The sequence below is a fragment of the Convolutriloba macropyga genome, chromosome 3 (genome assembly GCF_964194025.1).
Source record: "Convolutriloba macropyga chromosome 3, txConMacr16.3, whole genome shotgun sequence".
Classification (NCBI taxonomy): domain Eukaryota; kingdom Metazoa; phylum Xenacoelomorpha; order Acoela; family Convolutidae; genus Convolutriloba; species Convolutriloba macropyga.
Genome location: NC_134470.1, coordinates 2,736,666 through 2,756,131, shown reverse-complemented (window position 1 = coordinate 2,756,131; position 19,466 = coordinate 2,736,666). Strand labels below are relative to the sequence as shown.

Sequence of the window (19,466 nt, the reverse complement as noted above, 5' to 3'; positions counted from 1 at the left end):
CAAATTTAAAGTAGAGTGAGAAAACGGTGTTTGAACAAAAATTCGCTTTCTCGCTAGTGGTTTTTTGTTCACATGCGGCAATTTCACTTAGATTTTTACTGTTTTTTCGATTTTTAGATCGGATTTTTTTCTAAATGGTTTTTCCAATCCATTCATAGTCCATTCTAGGTCTAGTTTTCTGTTTAGTCAATGAAAATTCTTTGAATTGTACGTCAGGACTTGTCCTGCTATGTTTTTTTACTTCGTCGAATAAAAAAATTTTCGCTTTACCTCATTTTGCCGCTTTTTCAACATTTTGCGTGAAAACTTTTTGACTTCTCTAGGCTAGTTTCTCTCTTCTCTCATTCTGCTAAAAGTGATTTTGAACATCAGATGCTCAGCAAAGCAATTCAAAATGAACAGAGTCAGTATACAAAATTGAAGTCAGAAGTAGAAACGGGATAAACCCATAAAGCCCAATTTTAGATGCCCGCTATTTGAACGTCGTTCCTATAAGTCTTAGTTACCATCTCTAATGCTTATTGGTATTGATAGTAGCCCCTGTAGCCTCTCTCTAAGAAACAGAAATACGTTATGTTCAACTACGAAAAGCCATCAAAATAAATCGGACTTTAAAATGTTTTTGTACAAAAATCTGTTTTTTTTTCAATATCTTCTATTCTTTCAATCCCAATCATGCTTATTGGAATCAACGGCGGCTATTTTCCGGCAATCTGCCGGGTATGTTTTTTTACTTCGTCGAATAAAAAAATGTTTCGCTTTACCTCATTTTGCCGCTTTTTCAACATTTTGCGTGATATCATTTTGACTTCTCTAGGCTAGTTTCTCTCTTCTCTCATTCTGCTAAAAGTGATTTTGGACATCAGTTGCTCAGCAAAGTAATTCAAAATGAACAGAGTCAGTATAAAAAATTGAAGTCAGAAATAGAAAAGGGATAAACCCATAAAGCCCAATTTTAGATGCCCGCTATTTGAACGTCGTTCTTATAAGTCTTAGTTACCATCTTTAATGCTTATTGGTATTGATAGTAGCCCCTGTACCCTCTCTCTAGGAAACAGAAGTATGTTCAACTACGAAATGCCATCAAAATAAATCGGATTAAAAAATGTTTTTGTACGAAAATATTTTTTTTCAATATCTTCTATTCTTTCAATCCCAATCATGCTTATTGGAATCAACGGCGGCTATTTTCCGGCAATCTGCCGGGTATGTTTCACACTTTCGCTACGATTGAAATGAGGGATGTTTTATGTTCACAAAGATTGAAGTAATGCTATTCCTCAGCAAAAACTTACTCTATTTGCTCTTAAACGCAGTTTGTAGCAATTATAATAGTCCGGTGGTCGTTTTTATGCGATGTTTTGCTTGATCGATTTTCCGTCTGATACTTCTAACTTTTGCTCCTCAAAAGTGGTATAGACAGCTAGACACAAGAGAGCATTACGTTGCCGAGCACCAATTTTCGAAAAAGTACACTTCATTAAAGCTACTTCATTAAAGTTTGGACACCTCCTCTAAATATCCCACTCATTCCCACCTCTTTTTTGTACCCATCTTACCACAACCATTACCCCACTCGATGAAAACAACCCCCCCCCCTCCCCCCCAGAATCCTCTAAGGCTAGCCGTCTTAAGCCCAAGCTCGCTACTTTAGTCAATCATCTTTAAAAACCTGCAATGTTCAGATCTTAGTAATATGCAAATGACCAGATCTAATTCAAAACTCCGACTCGCTCAAAATCGACATAAAAGATATCAAATAAAAAATTCTGCGTTCTTTTTAAAGTCAGATTTTTTAGAAAACAACTAAATTATGAATAAATCAGAGCCTCGCGGAAAGAGAAATTATTAACCTAGAAACTATTAACCTAGAAACTATTAACCTAGAAACTATTAACCAAGAAACTATTAACTTAACTAGAAAAACCATTTACAGTGAGCCAGGTGGCAATAAATGAGGTTAAAAATTAAAACTGAAAAACTTTGAAAGGAAGTAAACATTAGCTTTATTGCTCAGAATTTTCTCTTCAAACTGTTTTTCAAAAACTAAATAAATGCCCAGGATTTAAGTAATGAAAAACAACAGAATTTTGCCTCCTATAAAGCATTTTTTGGCGTCGAGGAACTGAACCCAGAAAATGAACTCAGAGACTGATTGCTTCTATTAAAAATTAGATCACGAGTTGCAATCTGAGCTGCAGTCTATTTAACCATTTGTGTCTGTTTATCCTAAGTCGGCACCAGTATGCAGGAGACCTAAGAAGCCAGTATGCACCTAAGAAGCAGTAGACAGTTATTCAGTAGTCGCTATTGTTGTTTTTTACTAAACCGCTGCACCCAATTTTTAAATTAACCTTCTAATTAATGAACACTAAAGGAAAATTTATTGCACTGATGCTTCTACCTCTAATTTTATAGGACTACAAAAAATGCAACATCTAAAAGTCGTGTTGTAAAATTATTTTATACAAATAGCAAATACTATCAACAAAGGTTAGTCGAACTGCTCGCAAACAACAGGAGGGGCGATCTGCGCCTTGCTTCAGTCAAGAAGAGCGCATAATATTACTAGGGGCCTTAGAATATTGGTATCCGCGCTTAAATTAGACAACTACTGAGATTTAAAATGCAACCAGTTCTAGCTTTTTTTCAACTTGAATTTTAGTAAATTTTTCGCCACTTTTAGCTTTTTTTAATATAAAATTCAGGGATCAAAATTTTCTGATCATAATTCAAAAAAGCATACCTGGAGTTGATTAATAATAATGCAATAGATTTTACAACCGAGCCCAAATCTTTTAAAATCTTGCGTTATGGCTTTGAGTAGTAATCACGCTGTTGCGAATTTTGTAAAAAAAAAACGAAGCTAGCAGAAAAAATACAAGGGAAAAGCAATGAAGGGTGTCATGATAATGCTCTCCACGATTATCATTCCCTTGTTTCACGTAGCTGCATTCCACATCCACCTGATCTGTTTGAACCAACACTAATGACTTCTTGACTTTTTACCAGCAGAAAGTCAGAAGCAACTTTCTCTCCCTGAATACGAGCAAACATTGGTTAGTCAGGAAATATCCTTACAGTATGCTGGCAGTAAGAACGGTTGAATTAAGTTGCAGTGCAGTGTCCTGAAATCTTTTATAGCCCCAAATCTGCGCAGTCATCCGAAATTGGAAGATGAATTCCATGATGTATATCAATATTTCAGAAAAATTCGACGGGCTGTCTTGTTTTTTTTCTGCTATTGATAAATTATGCATCCATACGGTAAATTTCGGCCCATCAAATTTTCTTAGTAGATTTAAATCATCTGTTGATCTTCCCTATGTTTTGAATGATCTACTCTGATATATGTATAATACGCAATTTCGGGGAGCTAATTCAGTAATATATTCAATCATTCAAGTCTTTAGCTTCAAAATGCTTTATAAAAATTATCTGAATTTATTAGAGTTTGTCTTTGTGCAGGAAAGGTCTGCAATATTTTTTAACTCACGTTGACCGTTTTCGAGTCAAGCAGATGATTGACTCAAACTGCTAAGAGCAGCGCTCAGTGACTGAATTTTTTCACAGTTGTATTTTGCTTTTAATTTTTCATGTAGTCGCTTATAAAATTAAACATAGCCGGCAGATCGCCACAAAGTATAGCCGCTAAAAGACTATAGATTTATTAGGAGATAGGACCAAGAAAATGAAGACAAAAAGAACATATGCCATTTAAAAACTAGTTTTGATCTAAATTCAAAAAATTTAAAAACAAAGCCCAAAATATTAAAAGCTCATAACTAATTCCTCCAAATTACTTAGCCGATTGGCTTCTGAATCGACTCCATCATCCTTCTCATTTTCATAAATGAACAAAACCGACCGTGTTTAGCGATTTCAACTCCAAATACAGGGGTGCGCTTAGTTTTCTTGTAGCTCGCTTGAAAACAGAGGCTTGATTGAAGAGATCTTTATGGGGCGTTCACATTAATCACCTCAGATTGAGCTGAGGTACTTTATGCGCATAAAACAACAACTGTGAAAACAGTTAAGAACGAAAACTGCCAATCGAAAAGCCAAATCAGTCTGTTCGCTCTGAATAAAATCTGATGGACACGACAAAAATTGCTTCAAGCTGCATTCTAGAGCTTTTAATCCAAAAAACGCTTTCCTAAACAATTAAGCTTAGCACATTAATTCAAACAAACAATTTTCATCAACATATTTTGTTCTAGCACCTTGATTTATTTAACGTATAAACTGAATCAAAAACCCAATATTATTTATTAGCAACATAGCAAGTAGAAGTTCTTTTGATGATGAACAATTCTCAAAAAAAGTCGAGATAGAAGAAAAGTTCTAAGCGGTAAAATCTGAAACACCACTAAATAACCTAATAAGATCAACAAACGGAAACAATCTCAAGACGAAAGACATTAAAAAAAGAGAACTTCAAACTAAACGAAAAGCGAAAACTAAATCAAGTTCAAGGCGCGAAGACAAACTTGACAAACAATTAAACCGGTAAGTATAAAAATCATATTTTAAGAGTAATTGCGATCAATATAAACCCCTTCAAATGCTAAAGATTTTACAGAAGAAAAAAGTTCTCAGATGACAAGAAAACAAACCCCGTCTTGGCATTTGAAGTCTAACAACTTGCAGCTATCTTTTTGAAAGACCATGATCAACACAAGCTGTCAATCTGATAATCAGCTTAGTTCAGCAGCCTGGCTCAGAAAAATATTCGACCTCCGTTATTTTCTATTCCGCAAACATTTGATGCCTAAAAATAGCTGGTCCCAACAAATTGTTGAAAAAAACCGGTCGTTGAAAAAATCGACAGTAGCTAGACTCAGCTTGCTCTGAAACTAATAGTAACTCCGATCACGCATAAGTAAGAATTCAACCGTTGAAGCGGACGCTTCAAAAGCTTTAAAATTCATGTGCTCAATTAGATGAAGAGCACCAAACAAATAGTTTGCATGAGGAGCATAGTTTGAAAGCAGTTAATATTTTATAAATCATCTGGGTACATGCGACAATTTCCTTGCTATTGTTACAGTAATGATTTTGTTACAGGTGCGTATTTGACGCTTTATTATAATCACCCCCCTTAAAAAAACGCTCAATTGAGTGCTGACGCGAAAAGGAAAAACAATTTGATACGTTAGTTCTCACTTGCCTAAGCAAGGGCGAAAAGGTACACTACTAATTTTAATCTAAGGTTCTATTTTATTTTAATCTGACAATTTCCATTCTCCCATCAGGTTACTGTAGGAACACAATTTGTACAGCGGATTTCGGTTTCATTTACTATTTTATGCTTTCTGATTTTGCAAACACAAAATCTCGAGCTTTGCAACTTGAAACCTTAGGCTGAAAAAACCTGAGAACAAGAACCTTGACAATTTTAGACGTAATATTACAAATGACAGGTATATTCTATAGCAGAAAAGGCAATGAAACTTGCTTTAGCTGAATGATCGCGAAATTTCCATTTCACTAGTTTGCATAATAGTTATTAAAAATAATTTTTTCATTAAATGATTGTAAAGTAAGCATTGACAGGACTTTTTTAAATACTCCAGATTATTTGACACGTTAAGAGTTAAGATTGTCCTTCATAATCATGTCGGCCATTAATCTAGGTATAGATGAACTCTTCATGTGTTATGCAAATAGCAGGTCAAATAGCTGAAACGAAATTGAGATCGATCCAGTAGATTTAAAAACCAATTCATGAAAACTTTATTCACGAGGACTTGCATCATACACTTACAAGACAAATGCCATATAGTTCTCCCTACGTCATTTAAGAAATCGCAAAATGCTTCCCTTTTGATTAAACCCATTTTGGTTGCAACACTAGCTACGCTGCATAGAACGCATTCTTTAATTACCAGTCCTCTTTTTAATAATCTTTGAAGCACACTGATGAAGGCACTTTAATGTTTAATTTCGCTTGATATTGTGACGTATTCCTCTCCACCTGTACCTTGTTTCTCTTGAAATGACCTTAAAATAACTTTAAATATAAGTAAAGGTCATGCCAGGACACTCAAAATTAATTAAAGTTCATGGAACAAAGCCTGCAATAAGTACATTTTACTTCTAATTCAAATCAGGTTTAAGTTTTTACAAATCAGCTTCAAAGTACTGAAGCAAGAGATATAAACAAAGACATGAAGCTTCTGAGAAGAGCGTGAACAAATAGTCTGTTCAATAATGTGTTCAAACATAGTCCATTCGTCGCCGTTTTAAAATTAAATTGCTTTGTTTATGAGGACTAAAAGATTAACCAAGATATAAATCAATTTCACTGTTAAAAGTTCTAAAAAGTATCTCAATCACCCCACCTGGATTTCACTACCCTTCATTCGCCACATATTATTATTAATGTATGTACAATCAATTTAAAAGGCATCAATAATTAAAATAGAAAGTTCGAAATTTCGGAAAGATGAGTTTACGCTCCTGTTTTTTCAGAGTTTTTTCCTTTAAAACCAATTGATTGCTCTTGTTGCTGGGAGCCATTTCAAGCGCCGGGAAGGGCTCCTGCTGGCTCTGCTTGCTTTTACTCTTTTTCTTGGTGTTCTCGGCTAGCTTCGTAGAAGTTGATTAGTTCGTTGTATTTCAATGCGTGGTAAGATATCAATAAATTTTTTGTTCAAATTAAAAAAGTCGTTTATTAAGAAAAAATTATTCAAGAAATAATAAATATTGAGAGTGGGAAAAGTAGATAAAAAAATAAATAAACAAATAAAAATTGGGCTGCGCTCGCGTCAGGGAATGAATTACTGAGCCTCATTTGATCAGAGAATTAAAGGATTGCGCTAGTCGTAAAAAGTGTTATTAGTGTAACTTTGTTCATGAAGGCAAGCGTTAAGACGCGTTAAAATAAAATGATGGAAGGAAGCGTTTTGAAGAATGAAGTAAAATACAGAAGGAATAATAAGTTAAAAGTGCTATGCTAACCTAAACCTTAAACCCACTGAACCAAACCGCGCATAGCACTGTATTATTTCGTTAGTTGTATAACCGTAACTTAACTTTGATAAAGATATCAGTGGAGCGAATATGAAAAAATGAGAACATTTTCTAGGTTTAAAATGATGTTAATCGATTAACATTCTTCAGTAGATAAATTGCTGTTGTTTTCCTTGTGTTTTTCACAGCTAAGCCCCGAATTTACTAGGTGAGCGGATGGCTTAGCTGTTCGGTTAGGACGTTGTTGGTTCGACTTTTGCCCCGAATTAACTACGCAAGCGGCTGGCAATAAGTCATTGGATGATTGTTGTTCTGGCTTTTCTACTATATTGAAACTGGTAAAGAACATTAGCAGGACAGATGGTCCAGTGTGCTTTGATAACTATTTTTTGGACAATGTCTCTTTTTCTGGATCAGTTCAAGTACTGATTCGATCTTGTTTCCTTTTGCCCGTTTCAGGTACTCATTTGATAATCTAATCTGAAAATCTCTTACTGCAGGTATATTGGCCTCTTCATGGAGTTTTTTTGACACTGTACCAGCGGGGTTTCCTCATACAAATTCTTAGTGCTCTATTTTGGGTCAGTTGTATGTTGTTAATAATTGAATTAGATTGGTCAATCCAGCAGGTATTCGCATAGAGAAATAGAGGTCGAACCCATGATTTATACAAGGTCAGTAAGCAATCTTCATCAATGTTGATCTGACTGAGCCGCCATAGTTGGTAGATTCTTTTGTTTGCTCTTGCCAGCAAACTTTTGCAGTGTTGGTTCCACTTTAGATGTGGCGTAAGGTTTACGCAAAGAAATTTGATTGAATTTGCGCCTTCAATTCTTGTACCAATGATAAAAAGGTCTAAACTGGAAACTTTTTTGACGGATTTTTAAAAAGCATAAAATTTGTTTTGCCTGATTTATTCTTATCTTTAGTTTTTCGCACCATTTGATCAATTTGTCCAGTGAATACTGAAGTTTCTCTTGAATTATTCTACAGGAGCGCGACCTGTAGTAAAGGGCAAAATCATTAGCAAATTGAGAAATTTGTGCCAGTATTTCAGGAATGCCGCTGACATAAACCAGGAAGAGAATTGGTGCAATGACGCTGCCCTGAGGTACTCCAGCTAGTGTTGAAAATGTGCTACTTTTTGAGTTATTAATTTTCACGAAGATGCTTCACTGAGAGAGAAAAGAGTTAACCCATTTTATCAGAGGTTTATGCACACCAATTTGTAGCAGTTTGTTTTGAAGTCCCAGTCTCCACACCGCATCAACCGCTTTTTCAATATCTAGGCAGACAAATCCGACCATTTCGGACCATTGAAATGCTTCTGTTACGTGCTGAGTAAGTTTGAGCAAATTATCAGTTGTGCAACGGTTCCTTCTATACGCACTTTGCATTTCAACGAAGACATCATTTTCTTCACAGTGCGCTAGGACAAAATTCTTTACTGCTGTTTCACAAATTTTTGCAATGCAATTGGTTAGGCTGATTGGTCGGTAATTTTCTGCATCTTTTTTGTTTTTGTTCGGCTTTGGTAACATTTTGACTTGTGACTCTTTCCATGTAGCTGGAACATAAGAATTGTTTATTGAGCTAGTTATCAGGAGACAAATATATGCTTTGAGACATTTAGGTAACCTTTTCAGGATGTTATAGCTGATTTTATCTGGTCCTGGACTTAACCTTCTTGTTTTGTTCAAAAGTTCTTCACAATCGTCTAATTTTCTAATGCAGTAGTTATTTGGTTTAGTATTTTCGTATTTAAGAAACATTTTTGTCTCGTTTTCGACATTCTCGAAGTGCTCATTTAGTTCCAAGTTTTCGTATGTATGATCTTTCATTGTATCCTGTAGAATTTTTGAAGGTTTCGCATTTCTCAATGTCTGTTTTTGCTCTGAGTTGTTTATATGAGACTTCAACACTTTGTTCAGTTTCATTTGGTTTTGTGAATCACCACATAAGGCTTTAACTGCTCTCCAAAAGCTTTTGCTTCCCTTATTTTGAGCACTTGCGATCAATTTCGATTGCTTGATTTTTTCCGATCATTTCATGGACCTCTTTATTTCTCTTTGGAGGAAATTTATTTCCTTTTTCAGGAATTTGTAATGTTCTCCGTTTGTTCTTTTCAGCTCTTCTTTTTTTCTTTTCACGGATAAGTTTAGTGGTTTCATGTCCAAAGGGAAATCTTTTTTTGTTGGATATACAACTTCTGTAGCGAGAATTGGATGATCTGTACAAGTAATTCATTTAGTTGATTTAGTTCTTCTGCTTTTGGATAGACTGGTGGATATAGCACAGAGTTTTCGTATTCTTGTCTGACAATCTGGTTGAATTTTTTGAAGTTGATTTTTGCCTTCAAATCGAATTTTCTCTGAGTCATTATATTCAGGGTAGTAATGGTTGAGCTGTGGTCACTTCCAAAGTCATCAGAAACATAAAATGTGTCAAAAAAATTGAAGACTAATTGATCGGCGAAATGTAGATCAAGCATATTTCGACATTCTCCTTGATATGACTGATATGTGTGTTAACTGTTATTTAAAAGCTTGAATTTTCCAGTTTCAATAGTTTCAATTATTTTTCACCATTTTCAGTGTTATATGTGCAATTCAGCTCTTGATGTGGAGCGTTGAAATCTGGACAGATAAAAACGTTCTTCATTTCAGTTTCAAAAATTTCTGATAGATTCAAATCGCGACCTGGTGAGTTGTAAAGTGCTATACCCCAGAAATGACCTATAACAGGTACTTCAAAGCATGCTTATATTATTTCCAAAATTTTTCCTCGCTCGTTTCTACCAAACTTTTCTGGTTTAACTTCTATTATTGTCGTTCCCTTCTTTGCTAAAAAGATTGAGCCATGTGACTTACTTGCTCTCGTTTCCGTAACTACGAAAAAATCAAACGGTTAGATTTTCTTTTTGCCAGCTCTTGACTTCATTCAGGCACAGATTATCAATATCTTTTTCCTTCAAAAATACGAGAAGTTCTAATATTTTGTTGGATAAGCCTCTGCAGTTCCATTGCAAAAGTTTAATTTTATCCATAATGGCTGAATTGATGGCTGTTTGTTGAAATTTGTTAAGTTGGAACATTCGTGAAATTGTTGTTAGCATTTTTGATGCTACCATGAACTTTTTGACCTTCTATTTTATCACCAAATAGTCTGCTTGCACTAAAACTGACAACATTGATGATATCACTGTAAGACACTGTATTGAAGGTTGAACGGATTTTGCTGACTACTTCAGCAACCAGAACACTTATGTTTATTGCTGAGACAGTTGAGATTGTTAGTAGCATTTCGGTTTGTCTTTTTGCCACTGCTGAGTACTTGATATCTAGTTTTCTCTTTGTCGCTTCAACAACTGCGTTTTGATAGGAGGAGCATCCTTTGTACACAGATGCACATTTGGCATTTTCTTTTGGTTCGGCGCATTGTTTTACTGTGTGTTGGCCAGAGCATCGCAGGCAACGCTGCTCGTTTTCACACTCAATGGCGGAGTGCCCATATTTCTGACACTTGAAGCATTGTTTAACATGTGGCGACTCTTTGCTTGTTTCACATCTGTAGATTAGCCAACCAATCTTTACACCGTGCTTTTTTGCTGCTAAAACATGATTTGTTGAATCTGTTATTACTCTGATAAACTTTGTAGGTTTGCCACTTGCTCGGCTTATAATCCTTGACACTTTTACTACATTCATTCTGTTATTGCTCAAGAGTTCCTCTTTGATTTCATTTTCTTGGATGCTGTGATGCACATTGACTATAACAAAGCTTGGTTTGGACTTGGTTTTTGTCAGTGTATTTCTCGTGTTCACATTAGCGTTAGGGAATACTATCTCTGGAGGCTTTGTTTTCCGGTTGGATAAAGAAGTCGGAAGAGTTTGGCAATTCTCTAATTCGTTGTATTTTCATTGTGGGAATTTTGTCTTCATAGCTCGGGCAAATTGCACTTGAGTTGGTCTCGGATTGATTGTTATTACTATTGGTCTAACTGTCTCTGATATCAAATTCCTCTCGTTTTGGTTTCGAAAACGCTTACGTTTTTTTTTGAACTTGAATAAAATCTTGTTCATCCTGTGAAGTATCATCAGCGGTTGCTCTTGCTTCTGATAGGAGAGCGCTTAGTTGGCTCATTTTGGCCAGGGCCCTACTGAGGGCTATTGTTTAGCAGAACGACGAAGATAAGAATATGAAACAACTTTTAAAGCGTAGAGACTAAGTGAAAAAAATCCAATTAAAAGTCAGGATTTTAAAAAGCAACTTTTAGTGAAAAATCTCTTTTTATAAAAGACTCACCCCCAAAGGACGTTCCTACACAAAGTGGAGTATTTGCTTGTGGCTTTCCTATCACACTTTGAGGTACTGATCCGAAAGTGACATTAATAGCGGTTTAATCATCATGGACAACAATTAGGCTTTCACATTATTTACTTCCTTTGCAGTCTGTACATAAAATGTATAATAGAAAGGCAGTTTCTATAATACATTTTGTGTATATATAGTGCAATGGAAATCATGTTCGTTTTACATTTTTGTCTACATTGATTTTGACATTAAAATTGCGTTTAAAAAGTATTCCTGTCGTTTCCAGGGGAAAAACTTGAAAAGAATGCTTTAAACAATAAATTGAGCATGTAAGTTTGATCAAGATACAAAACGAACTAAACAAATCAAATATTTCGAGCAGATATTTCACCATGCTTCCCAGCAAACTTCAATCCTATTGAGATCCAATCAATAACTCCATGTATTTCAGTCTGTACCAAGTACAACTCTACCATCGAACCAAATAATGAATTAGGACACGGCAGAAAAGTTTTAAGAAGATTCACTTTTTGATGTACTTTGATGAAAAGCATAGAAACAATAATTCAAATTTCAGCATCTTTAGCCATCTGAAGGTGATTCGCTCTTCTTAAAAACTCAAACCCCTTTTTACATACTTTCCATTATAACATTCAGTTTTCAAAAAGATTCAAGGGAATAAAAAATGGGTATTTTTCTACAGGGTAAATTGTCGTGTAACCTCTTTCTCATCCGCGTACGACAAAGTCGCACGAATCACCTTTGAAAAATTATTTTTAACAAATTAGTTGAGTCACGAGTCGCTGCTATCCAGAACCGACTCAGCATGGGCCAGTTCCCAATAATGTTCAACATTGAGTCTCTTCAGAAAATCCCTCACCAAACTTACACTCTGGAACATTTTGGGCTTCAACTGTGGAAAAGATCTGTATTTAGTCACACCTTCCCACACCAAATCACATTTATTCTTCCGCAAAGCCTCCGACGTTTTCTCATCATTTGTGAGAATCGAACGTTTCTTCAAATCTTCCTTCCACTGAATTCTTCTCAGCATTAAGTTTTTGAACTTTTTCTGCTGTTTCGGACCGCCTTCGACAATCACAACTACAATATCTTCAGTTATGATTGCAACCCCAGTCATCAAATACTGCTTAGCGTTTTCGACAACTTTGAATTTATGTGATGGATTAAACAACGTATTCAATCTGTAAACAGCAACGTTCACTCCTGTTGTAATATCTTCCTTCATTTTCTCAATTTTCTTTTTTCTTCGCTGTTCGTCTGTCAACTTCCTAGACGCATTTGCTAACTCATGGGCTCTTTGCCGCTTCGCCATTTGGGCTTTCACGTGCGCCTCGACTTTGGTTGGATCCTGAATTGCATCATTACCCAAAACCCGCATCAGGTTTGAAATTTTCACTTTGGGTTCTGGCGGGGGTAGCAATCCAAGTCTGATTTTCTCAGTTCTCTCTTTTTCCTCTTCCCTGCGTCTCTGCCTTCGAAACTTTTTCTGTTCCTTTTTCGTTAAATGAAGTTTCAGTGGTTTTATTTCTGTTTCTTCGTCAGGTGACTTTACTTGAGTAGGGTGCTCCACAAGGTGCGTGATTGTGTTGTACTTTTCAACTTTTCCCTGTTTGTTCACGCTGCCCTGGCGACGACAGTCGTCGTACGTGTTATTGGGCAACAGAACTCCATCCCACCACTCAACTTGAGGCAGGACACCCTCTTTGTGTTCAACTTTGGGTTGTACAAGCGCCAGTTTGACTGCCGCTTGAATTCCAGTTCGCTTAGCCGCATCGCTAATTTCGGAATGTAACTTTTCAAGCTGTGCTTTCATTTTGATTTTCTTAGCCATGGCTTCGAACTTACCTGCCTCGTGAAATTTGAAATTCCTTCTGGGTTGTCGTAACGATGGCTTCAGATCGACTCTTGGGTCAAAATGTGGCGAACTTTCAGATCTATTTTCTGAGCTTTCCTTCTTACTCATCGTACTTGATAGCAACTGCTTGAATTCTTCGTGCTTTTTAGCTCTAATATTGGCTTTCAATGTTGGCAATCGAGGAGTTAAGGCCAACTTTTCACCAGTTGTTGCATTAACAGTTTGCCCTTCGTCGTCAAGTAGCAAAGGTCCGGGCATTTGCTCTTTTGGTTTCGCATTAGCGGCTAATGCGGCTGCTGTAACCGACTGAACACCGCCTAAAAACGCGGGTGTTTGAATTCCTGGAAAGATAGGAGTAGCTAAACCTTTTGCTGTGGACAGGAAACCACCAGGTGTTGCCATTCCAGATGCGATATTGACTCCAGGAGCTCCAACCGGAACCGAAGGTGTAATCAGACCTGAACCCAGCGCCGAGTTGATTCGGTTCCTCAATTCTGCTGCTCGGGCTAGAGCACTTGTCTGATCTGTAGCCGGAGTCACAGCGTTACCTGCATTCGGGGCGACTGATGACGTACCAGGAACTGTAGGCCCAATCTTCTGTTTCTTTTCCTCCAGCCACTTTTTGGCATCGCTCATCATACGCTGGATCTCATCCGGGGTCAGTCTTTTGGGAGCAACCATGTCGGCGACCATCGGCAGATTTGAGTGACCATTTGGTGAAGCTGTAAAGCGACTTCGTTTCGGTGGTTCCGACTCGGAATTATCAGCTGTAGAGCTGTCTTCTGACTGTTCACTATTTGGGTGGTCGTTTGCCGACAATACCTGTTACAGAGGTATCTAGATTGTTCTGATCTTGTGGTGGTTGAGGTTGTTGATCTAGTTTAGAAAGTACCTTTTCTACTAACTTGGTGGCACTCTTATCATCCAGCTTCGGCTGAAGTCTGGCGATGATGTCCTCCTTGTCGTATCTGAGTTTGATGCCCGACACCACCCTGTCCACCACTGACTCATCAACACTTCCCAGCACCCTTTTGCACTGCTTCTCAACCACGTGGCGAGTAGTGCTCATTTCACATACAATCTGAAACGAACAATTTACTCAATTTCACAGAACACCACTTCTCTGCTGTACTTCTGTTTCAATCCCAAATTTTGATGTTCATCACAATACAATGGTTATGCTTTTAAACGCTTGAAACGATGTGATACCAAATTTAAGATACTAATTTTCATCGCACAAAAAATATTTATCGGCCAAAATTGGCTCAAGAAAAGCAGGCAGGAATAAGTTTCTAAAACCCCAAATTAGGATTTGGAAAAAAAATTATTTGCTGAAGTATTTGTTGCTCATTAAAGGAACACTAACAAAATTAGTAAAAGGATATTTATTCTATACAATGCACACTGAAAAAATTATTAATATCGACAAAATTTTGCCATTTCGATTGACAGACGGGGTGAGAAAAAGGAAAGGTAGTTTTTTTTCTATAGTGTTTCAAAGACTGATTATATTTTCATTTAAATTGTCAATGTTCAGTAGGAAAAACGGTAAAGTGTTGAAAAAATATTATTGGTCTTGACACGTAGAAATTAAAGTTTTCAATCTTTTACACACGAGCCCAGAGTCAAAAAGATGCGGCTATTCGATTCGTAGATTTTTCTTTAATTTCAATATTAGTTTTGTATAAGAGCTTTAACTGAAAGTATCTTTTTTGTTCCGACCCCTCTTGAGGGGGAAGGAACTATACACTCAAATCGTTTTCTTTGTTGTCAATTTTGGCCGATCGATATATTAATCATAGAGAGTTGAGACTTGTATCATTAGAAAGCTTGTCCAGCGCAGAATATGGAATTAAAAAGATTTTTTTAATTTTCGTTTTTTACAGGGAGTTATCGAGGTTTAAATTTTGAGAAAATAGTGTGAACTCCGGTGAGATTTTATTCACAATTTCGGGAATTTTTGACAAAAAACTTCGCCAATTTTGCTAAAATTTGTTAATTTTTTTAAAAAGTGTTGTTGATTTTTGTTTGTAAAGACAAAAACATTTTTGTAGGCTATTTTTATTATTTTTTTCTCAAAAATTCTGGCTAAATTTTTCAAAATTAAGACGTTTTCATCAAAAACAGCACGAAATAAGTTTCTTTAGTCGTTTGATTAAATTTACAGGAAGTACAGACCCAAACACCACTAACACAATCTTTTAAGACTCAAAATGGGGCTTTTTCTACTTCAAATTCCGTTGAGAGTGCTATGTAATTAAAACTTTGCATTTTTTTGCTAAATTTATTCGTTGATTATCAAAAACGCAGCATATATTTTTGAGTTTGTAACTAACAAAATATCAATATCTAGAACATTCGAATAACTAAGCGTCCCTAATGGACAAACAACATTAGCAGGTCTAGTTGTGAATCAATCTTGGTCTGGTATAATCCAAAAATATTTCGGATTGTAATCAGTCGGTCTTTTTTTTTAATAAAAATCGATCTTTTCTACATTAATTAAATAACAGAACATTTAAAACCAAAGCTCATTAATGATAGGTTCAATTGGATTCCTAACTAACTCCACGTTGTTGTATCTAATTGACTACTTAAAAGCTTATGGTCGTTTTGACTTTTAAAAGTAATTGATTTTTAAATAAATAATGACTTATTGAAATTGGCCTCTATTTTTCTCTCAATTTGGTCAACTTGTAGCTTTTTGTCAGCAAGGAAAGAATGCTTCTTCTTTCTATTGAAATCAAATTCAATCTTTATTGCGGTTTTACGCCATAAGTTATGGTATTCTGGATTTGATATTACTAGATTTCACATTTTTAAAAAAAATTTTAGGTATTTGCCCATTTTTCACATTTTCTATTTTTGTCACATTATCACATTATTGACAGTTCCTATATCACATTATTGGCTTTCAAAAAAATACAATTGATAATATTAAAATCCTTGAAGATATAGATTATGATTTTAACGGCTTCAACACTACTTTCTCGAAGAATTTATTTGAATTTTAAAAATTTTGTCTTTAACTGTACTTTTCACTTTGTCTTTTTCGTCGTATGCAAATTCCAGTACAATGACTCTGAAAACAATTGTTTTATAAATTAAAAAAATACTTTGTAACTTCGCAATTTTGCTCTTTTATTGTCTGTTTGTTATCTAGTCTCGTTAATTACAAGCCAAATATGACATTATTGTTGTCAAAGGAAAGTTTCAAGAAGGATTGGTGCCACACAATCTAATGTTTAAAGAATTCGTTGACTTTATGGCTTTGACAAGAAAAAAAGTAAATTAATTTTTGATTTTTGTCATGTTTGACGTTCTTTTTGTAGACGTAAGACATAGTCAGGATAATTTCATTTCTTAGAGGCTTGCTTTGGGAGAATAAACTAACCTATTTAATTATTTCATTCTGTAATTAATGGCGTTAATGTCTTTGGAAATATTTTTTTCGAAAAGAAATTGAAGTGTTACTTAATTTTGCAATTTTTTTCAATTTTTATCTACTTGTTACCTAGCTTCATTCATGAGAGGTTGCATAATATATTATCGGTGCTTGCAGAAAGTGCAGTCGAACATATTTTGATGGCCATAGTATGGCTTTAGGGTTTCGAAAGCGTTTTCTGCCTAGTTTTAATTGATTTTTTGTTTGTTGTCTATTTGTTATTCTTTTAGTAACCGCACAAAAAATTGAATACCGGCAGTTCTTATTTCCTTCTATAGAAGCATTGGTAATTGTACACCTATGGGACATTTTAGTTGAATTCTAATGGTTTTCATTACTTTCAAATTAATTGTTTAAAAATAATTGCTTTTTACAACTTTACTCTTTTTGTTCTTTTTTGTCTAATTGTTACCAAGCCTTTTTATTGAGCAGTCCCATATCTTTTCTGGTGAATTAAAAGTTATTTTGTTTAATATCAGTTTTATCTGACCCTATTTTGACTTTGTTATTAAGTTTCGTTTTTTAATACGGACATGAATTTTTGATGTAATTAATTTTTGTTGTTGCTGATTTTGCCGTTCGTCTCGACTCGCTTCCTTAATATTTGCACGTCTTATCAATCTAATGCGCCACTACTCACTCCACCACTGAGTTATTTGCTTTAGAGGCTATCTTTTCGTTCATGCATCAATTTTCAAAAAAATGGAATTTTTGGGTTTTTCTATGTTCCTCATTTGGTAGACAATCATGCCAAAATTGTGGATGAGCGGGGTCGGAACCTTATGTGCAATTGCACATCACCGAGTCGCCTTGTTTATCTTAAAGCTGCAAATGCGCAACAGTAGAATAATTTTCTTCATAATCTTGAGCAACTGCAACAAAAAATCCTTATCAAACTTGAAGACAAATAAACAATTAATACACATTATTGTAAAACGATAGATCATTGGACAAAAAATGGCAAAATAGATGATTTTTTGGAGATTAGAAAAATAAGCAAAATCATTTACCGATAAATGATTTTGCTACAAAAGTGACTCATATACAATGTTTTTCATTGAAAAGGACTATCACAGTAGATAAGGCACTGAGTGGCTGTTGTTGCGTCCATTCCATTCATTTGCATAGATAGTGAAACAAAAATTGACTAAAGTCGGACGAATTGCTCTCCAACGCCTTGCGAGGCAAACAATTTAGAAGGGGGTGTAGACTAGAGAAAATTTTATGACGTAAAAACTGCTGACTCGGGCGGGACTCAAACTTTCACATTCGACTTTTTTTTAGCAACAGACTTAAATTCCGATTGATCGCAATTGAAATCACCCAGAAAATCAAGCGTGATTTTAAATCGAAAGAAACTTCTAGAAAAAAAACGGTCAAACAAAATTTTTCATAAAAACGAAAGACATACAAGTTTAGAAATTTGCTCAAACTTCGTTCAGGAGCAATTAATAAACAAATTTGGTGGGAAGATGGAGAATTTCTTTAGTATTACTATTATTAACTGCCTTCATTAAGTTATATAAATTTGAGTAAGCCTATTATTTCACAGCCACAAAGGCATATTAGGCGATCACTCAATCAGGCAAAAATAACTTTTCCAAAGTAAGGCGAAATCTTTTACTTAAATTCTGTCGAAATTAGGTGATTACCAATCAAAACACTTGCGAATTGCACTTAAAAATCCACTTAACAAAAAGAAGTCAAAAGTCTCAAACATTGGTTTCAACTTAAAAAAATGCGGAAGGCAACAATAAAATTACATTTTCAACTTTTGAGCAGTTTCATCTTCAATATCTTTCGACATTTTTGGCGCAATTATTTCTCCATAAAATCAATATTACGTTCCATTTTTATTCTCATGATTTTTCCAAAGTTTGGTGTCATGCGGTACCGATGAACTTCACATCAACTTTTTAAAACCCATTTTGTTCCGAAGACAAATGTTTGGCACTTTTAAAACCACTGTCATGGTGTTTCAAGTTCCGCTCTTAACCGTTTTAAATGTAATTCGCCCAATTTCCACAAAATTTAGTTGAAAATTTTTTCATAATGTCAGCGAAAATTGCTTTTGTTCAATCGAGATTTCATCAAACATCTAATGAGGTAACCAACTCTTTTTTAACTCTTTCGCTGATGATTTACTCTTTCAACTTTATATGGTGGTGTTGACGTCACGCTTCCTGTAATTTGCAAGTTTGAACAAATTCTCCGTGTTTAAGGTAACACGGCTCTAACAGATCACTCATATTGGTCTAGCAAGGAAATAATTTCGTCTCCGAGCCAAAATTAATGTGAAGGAAAAATAAAGGAGCGAACTTAATAGAATGCGATTTGGAATTTGATTAAGAATCTCATCACGTAATCCGCATGTAACAAAGAATGCGCATCGCTTAGAACAATTGGATTAGTATTTATTACGATACAAGCTATTTGGTTTCAAAACACAGCCGAAGCAAAACAATATTAGAAAAAAAACATATGAGGGGTATAATCCGTTAAGATGGTGGGAAAGAGAGCGTACCATTTTGTGAAAAGATTCTGAAGAAAAGACCTCTTTTGAAGATACGATTGAAGGTGATCAGTTTAGGTAATACTCACAAACTAAGACGTAGCTCAAATCCATTGCAAACTGACATTTAAACCTCAAATAGTTATCTCTATTTTGGTATTATTACGTTCACACTAAATTATGTAATAATAAATTCCAATCAACTTTGGAAAAAGCCAATTGGAAAATATTTGCTTATAGTTGAGAAATGTAAATAATCAGACGCTGAAATGTATCACTCACAAAGTTAGCTAAACAATACAACAGTTGCGCTGAAGAGAAAATTGTGTTGATAGTGAGAA

General features: G+C 35.2%; 1 protein-coding gene across 2 annotated transcripts; it reads right to left on the bottom strand.

The window, feature by feature from the left end:
• Positions 1-11,933: 11,933 nt before the first annotated feature.
• Positions 11,934-19,229, bottom strand: LOC142335872 (U4/U6 small nuclear ribonucleoprotein Prp3-like). Of its 2 annotated transcripts, none has more exons than XM_075384217.1 (3): positions 19,138-19,229; positions 14,061-14,249; positions 11,934-13,990 (listed from the first exon to the last, which is right to left on the bottom strand). In XM_075384217.1, exons 1-3 carry the CDS (start codon positions 19,138-19,140, stop codon positions 12,083-12,085), a joined length of 2,100 nt encoding a protein of 699 aa, XP_075240332.1. In that variant the 5' UTR covers positions 19,141-19,229; the 3' UTR covers positions 11,934-12,082. The 2 variants fall into 2 exon arrangements, with proteins under 2 accessions (XP_075240332.1, XP_075240333.1); XM_075384218.1 differs by having other exon boundaries at positions 11,936-13,990; positions 14,074-14,249.
• Between the last annotated feature and the right edge of the window lie 237 nt (positions 19,230-19,466).

Coding starts and splice junctions, on each gene's coding strand:
- LOC142335872 (XM_075384217.1), bottom strand. Junction 13,991..14,060: donor CCACCAAGTTAGTAGAAAAG/GTACTTTCTAAA, acceptor CCTCTGTAACAG/GTATTGTCGGCAAACGACCA.